Genomic DNA, 6,398 nt, shown 5'->3' on the forward strand with positions numbered 1-6,398 from the left:
AATTCCAAAACTAGAAAGGCAAATGGACCTGATGAGATTCCTACTGAATTGCTAAAGCTCTTGAATGATGACTCAATAGGTATAATATTGCACTTATTTAACACAACATGCAAAACTGGTATTATACCTCAAGAGTGGCTGTTGTCTACATTCGTTACACTGCCAAAGAAATCCAATGCAAAAGAATGTTCAGAACATCAAAAAATATCTTTAATGAGCCATCTACTAAAGATATTTCTAAAAGTCATCCACAACCGAGTTTATCAAAAGTTGGATTTAGATATTAGTGATACACAGATGGTGTTCAGAAATGATAAGCTAAGAGACATTCTTAAAAGAAAGGACATAGATAATAAAGATCTGCGAATATTTCTCAATCTATATTGGAATCAGAAAGCTAACATCAAAATAGAAAATGAGATATCACAAGCAGTAGAAATACGTAGATTAGTACGACAGGGATACATTTTGATACTGCTATTTAATGTTTATGGTGAAAGCATCTGCCAGGAAATCCTTTTGCAAGCAAACGAAGGAATCGTAATCAATGGAAAGGTTGTAAATAATACTCGATACGCAGACGACACTGTACTAGTTGCAAGAACAGTAGAAGAATTACAACGATTACTTACAAATATAAATATTGCTTGCAACAATTATAGCATAAGTATCAATATCAAAAAAAACAAGTATATGGTCTTCAGTAAGAACATGACACAACCAGCACATATTAGTATAAACGGCATTTAAATTGAAGAAGTATCAAGTTAAAAATACTTGGGGACTTCAATAAACGAAACTGGATACCAAAACAATGAAATAAAAAGACATATCGAAATTGTCAGGACCACCTTCGTAAAGATAAGGAAATTCTCTTGCAACAGAGATATAAGCATCCCTCTATGATTAAGAATGCTAAGGGGCCACGTATTTAACACGCTATTGATAGAATCAAAATATAACGCAAGGAAAAATAGAAGGAACACGAAATCCAGGCCGTAGAAGAATGTCATGGTTGCGTAATTTGAGAGAGTGGTTTGGCTGTACCACTAATGAACTCTTTAGGTCAGCTGTAAATAAGGTCAGGATAGCCTTGATGATCTTCAATCTCCGATAGGATTGGCACAAGAAGAAGAAGACTAATGCCATAAAGAATTTTTGTTTAGTTTTTTTATCTTAATAACTATGTCATAACCATGACCAGTTGGTTATAATTAAATTTGAGTTTAATTGTTTTGATTTTGTTTGGTGTTTTGTTAATATTTTCAAAAGTCATAAGTAAAAAATAGGTATTATTCTTGTCTAATTTCAATTTTTCAAGGAGTAAATGAAATCCTGCACTTAAAAGTGTGTCAATTAAAACATTTTTGTAATGTCGGAACATTAAAGTTAAAACCGATTTTAACTTTAATGTTCAGAGAACGTATGTTAGTTAAGGTTAATACTTTTCCTGTTAACTGTTAACCTTTCATTATTATTTTGCGATGATTTTTAATATCTTGTAAATTTTGTTCTTTTAATATCTATTGAAAGCATATCAACTATCTTTTTTACCACTCTCTGCCAATCTTCTGCTTCCTCGTGGGTAATATTTTTGTTCTAAAATAAGTTGTTATGTAGCAGCAACTAAAAAGCCTAGCGATTATTCGACTTGTCTTAAACTCTTTTAGATTTTCCGCCTTTCTCGATTAATAAAATGCTCTTCATTATTTGATAGAATCAAAATGTAATTTTAAATTATAGTCTATATTATTATAATAATTCTATCACCCACCGGTTAAGGCTAAATTTAAGTTTAGTGTTAATTTTTCGGGTGAATCATCCGTACTAGAGATCGCATTTTACCAAATGAATGGAATAAAAGTAAATAAAGCATGTGGCTAATCTTATATATCAGGACTGGTGGAGGCAATGAGGCGTAAAAGTCGCAACTGGCGACTCCTCAAAGAACCCTAAAGGACTACTATAGGGTTCAGCAAGGATCTTAAAGATTGATTCGACTCGATATAACTGGCAGATCCTGCAAGCGAAGAATTGAATTGTTCTGGATGAGATAACATCCGAAAATATGCGAGAAACAAAATGGAAAAAGCTGTAAAGTTTGAGAAGATCTATAAGGATAAACTATGTGGGATTTCTTAATAAAACATGCCGTTTTAATTAAAGCATTTATAACAATATAATAACTATATTAATTATTTAAAAAGAATTTTTTATCCTGTAATAGTAAAATTGAGTTAAACATATAAAAATAGTTATATAAATTACTACATATCTTATAGCTACAAATATCAATAAATTTATTTCGGAATGCTCTCCGCTAGGTTGGATACGTATGTCTAAATAACGATTATCTCTAATTTTATATCTCCTTTTTATATGTTCTATACAATATCGTTTTAGCAAATTTTTCTATGCGCGAGTCAATAAATGCTAAGAATAAAATAGCTTAGAAGCCTTACATATGGACCACGTTATGTAATAGCGGATTAAACGCCAAAAATTCAAAATCGAGATAATAGTGCCATCTAGCAGATAAGGTGCAAATCTAAGTATAAAAATATGTTTTTTGTAAAAAAGTACAAAATAGAGTACAAATTAAGATTTGTAATATCGAATGAAAAGCCAAGTTGATTTTACAGAATTAAAAACTCTTACAACAAAAATTGGAATATCAAATCAAGCGCCTATATTAGGACATAATCCATTGTCAAAAACAAAAATCCTTCACTGTATAAAAGTGTAATAACGAATCAAGCGCCACAAATAGTAGGTTAATTCTTTAACCAAAACACAACATATTTATTGTCTAGATTTCAAGAGATCGAATTACGCGACATTGTTTGTCGGATAATTCGTTATTATAAAACAAAGTTCAAGCACTTAATGGATAATTGGGCATTGTGCATCAGTCGCCAACCAACTAGCGATAATAGTATTGTCATTTTTTGCCTGGTTACACGTGCATAATAAAATTAAGTTGGATTTATTTTATATATTTATATAAAAATAGCAAAAACGTTACTACATCCGAGCAAATTATAGCCGAAAATTTCCAGTTCAACTTACAACAAAACGTGAAAAGTAGTACACAACAAGTGCAAGAAATAATGGACGGTAATGAAAATGAGGAAACCTTTCGGTTAGAAATAGAAAATTTAACAACACACGAAAATAATGAAGAATCCTCAGAAGCAAATTTGGAGGAATATGAAAATAAAGAAAATGCCAATAGATATAGAAATAGAAAATATAGATAAATAGAAATAGAAATAGATAAATAAAAACAGAAAACAAGGAGGAATCTAGGAAATGAAAGGAAGACCAAGAAAGGGTCGCAAGAGACGAGTTGAAAATCAGTCCCGGCAATCTCGAAAACTTTTATGTGAAACCAATAAGCCGTATGTAAGTCAAAAGGGCAAATCCGTAGAAGCTAGACAGTTTACAGATTATCGCTGCAAAGACAAATATTACGATAAAATAAGTTTAGAAGAAAGGCAAAAAGAATTTAACAGATTTTGGGCACTTAATAACTATCAAGCTAAATGCCTCTATGTTTCATCTTTAGTCGTAGTTGTATGACCAAAAAGAAAAAGAGTTAAACTATCGACTAAAAGAACCCACACAAGAATATACCACCTAGCTGGTAAAGTAGTATATTCAAAAATGTTTATTCAAACGTTGAGAATATCCTCGGCAAGAGTTGACCGATATTGAAAAAAAGTTGGTTCAACAGAAGTCATTAAAGATCACAGAGAAGAAAAGACAGCTACCCATCGAAAAATGCCTAAAGATCAAAAACAAATAATTATTGATCACATCAGCAAATTTCCAAAATATAGATCGCATTATTGTAGAAATCAAAGTGAACGACTTTTTTTTAAACAGTGATGTAACCCTAGACATAATGTTTAACTTGTATAAAGAAGAAAATCATGATAGTATTTCTTTTTGTTTCTATAAACGCATATTTTATGACAGTTTTAATTTGCAAAAGAAACGACTTAAAAAGACACATGCAATAAATGCGATAACTTTGCAGTTAAAATCCAAAGCTCTACATCTGAGCAAGAGAAAAAAGAATTTGAGAGACTAAGAGATACTCATCAAGATGAAGCAAAAGCAGCTAGAAATCTTATGAATTTAGATTTCCAAAAAGCTAAAAATGAAGAAAATCTGGAGGTATTGACTTTTGATTTGGAAAAAACCCTACCTCTACCACGCATTCGAACGAACATTGTATTTTACAAAAGGCAGCTGCGGCTTTATAACTGCGGTGTACATTCAGGAAAAACTGGGCGAGGCCATTGCTATGTTTGGTATGTTTGGGTCGAAGGCACAGCAGGAAAAGGAGCACAAGAGGTAGGTTCTGTTTTAATAAAATATTTGCAAGAGAACCTATCACCTCAAGTAACTGAATTGATATTATGGTCTGACAGTTGCGGAGGACAAAACCGCAATAATAAAATCATGATGCTTTTAAAATCTGCGCTTGAGCTTATACCTTCTTTAAAAAATATAACGATGCGCTTTCTAGTATCAGGATACAGTTTTATGCCCATTGACTCCGAATTTGAGGACATAGAGTCAGCATTAAAGCTTTAAAATCGGTTGTATACTCCAGATGGTTATATAAACTTTATCAAAAATTGCAGAAAACGAAACAAATTAATGGTTCAAATGGTAAAAAAAGAAGAGTTCAAAGGAGTTTGCGATATTTTAAAACATATTGTAAACAGAAAGGAAGATATAAATGGGAATTCCATTAACTGGCTTCAAACTAAAGAAATACTCCTCATGGAAGAAAATCCGTTTAAATTATATTTCAGCAAAAATCACGGCGGAAATTTGCAAGAAGTAGACATAAGTCTACTACATATTACCATGGGAGATTTTAATGAAAAGATTGGTGAAGGTGAATAGGAAGATATCATAGGAAAATATGGTCTGGGAATACGAAATGAAAGAGGAGATATGTTGGCATCTTTTTGCGTAGAAAAGCAATTAGTAATAACAAACACAATTTTCAAACATCCAAAATGTCGTCTTTACATCTGGAAATCACCAGCAGATACACCTGACCGAGTTGTTTGTAACCAAATAGACTTCATGTGTATAAATAAGAGATACAGAAATTCAGTATTAGCAGTAAAAACATATCCAGGCGCAGATGTACCAACAGATCACAATATTTTAGTAGGAAAAATAAGACTAAGATTAAAAAGAGTTGCAAGGACGAATAAGCAAACAGTTACTATTGATAGAGAAAGGATGTTAAATGATACTGTAAAACAAGAAATAACTAGTATATACAAACAAAAAATAAAGTTAACGTCAAGCAAAGAGGAAAGTACTGAGGAAAACTGGACGATAATTAAAGGCATCTTAAAGACTGTTCAAGAAACAAAATTGAGTGCGCTAAAAGCAAGAAAAAAACAAGGGTGGATGACAGAAGAAATACTGAGACTTCGGGATCAAAGAAGAGAAGTCAGAAATAAAGATAAAAACGAATACAAGAGGATCCGCGCAATAAGCAGGCAAAAAATAAGACACCCGAAAACACAATTTCATAGTAAAGAATGTAATGAAATAGAACAATATGAAAAGAAACACGATACATTTCATCTGCACAAGAAATTGAAACAGGTCGCTGGAAACAAACGGAAACAAGTATCCCAAAGTTTAGAATACAGAAACGGACACAGAATATTAGACATTAATGAACAGTTAAAAGAATGGGAAAACTATATTTCTGAATTATTTTAAGATGAGAGGGTAGAACACTATACACCGATTGCTATATCAGGTCCATTTATAACAAAAAGTGAGGTTACACGTTCAATACAAACGACAAAAAATGGAAAAGCACTTGGCCCCGATGAAGTAAGTGCTGAAATACTAAAGTTTTTGGGAGAAAGTGGAACTAAAGCTCTGTGTACTCTCTTTAACACAATTTATGACACTGGAATATTACCAACTGATTGGTTAAAGTCGACATCTGTCACAATACGTAAGAAACATCGTCCAAAGACATGCGGTGATTATCGGACAATAAGTCTGATGAGTCAGGTTTTGAAGATCTTCCTGCGAGTAATATACGGCAGAATTTACACGCTGTTAGAGGACAGAATTAGCAATACTCAATTTGGGTTTAGGAGTGGCTTGGGTACAACAGAAGCCTTGTTTAGTATACAAGTGCTAGTACAGAGATGTAGAGATATAAATCAAAATGTGTGCATTTGTGCCATCGATTTTGAAAAGGCTTTTGACAAAGTTCGACATAAAAAAATGCTAAAAATATTGGAAACAGCTGAATTGGACGATAAAGATCTACGAATAATTACAAATCTATACTGGCATCAAGTGGCAAGAATAAAGGTTGAACAAGAACTGTCGGA

General features: G+C 32.3%; 1 protein-coding gene across 1 annotated transcript; it reads left to right on the top strand.

The window, feature by feature from the left end:
- The first annotated feature begins 4,974 nt into the window (after positions 1–4,974).
- Positions 4,975–5,766, top strand: LOC140451240 (uncharacterized). Its single transcript, XM_072544975.1, has one exon. The coding sequence runs from the start codon at positions 4,975–4,977 to the stop codon at positions 5,764–5,766; it is 792 nt and encodes a 263-aa protein (XP_072401076.1).
- Positions 5,767–6,398: the final 632 nt, after the last annotated feature.

This window comes from Diabrotica undecimpunctata, chromosome 9 (assembly GCF_040954645.1).
Source record: "Diabrotica undecimpunctata isolate CICGRU chromosome 9, icDiaUnde3, whole genome shotgun sequence".
NCBI lineage: Eukaryota > Metazoa > Arthropoda > Insecta > Coleoptera > Chrysomelidae > Diabrotica > Diabrotica undecimpunctata.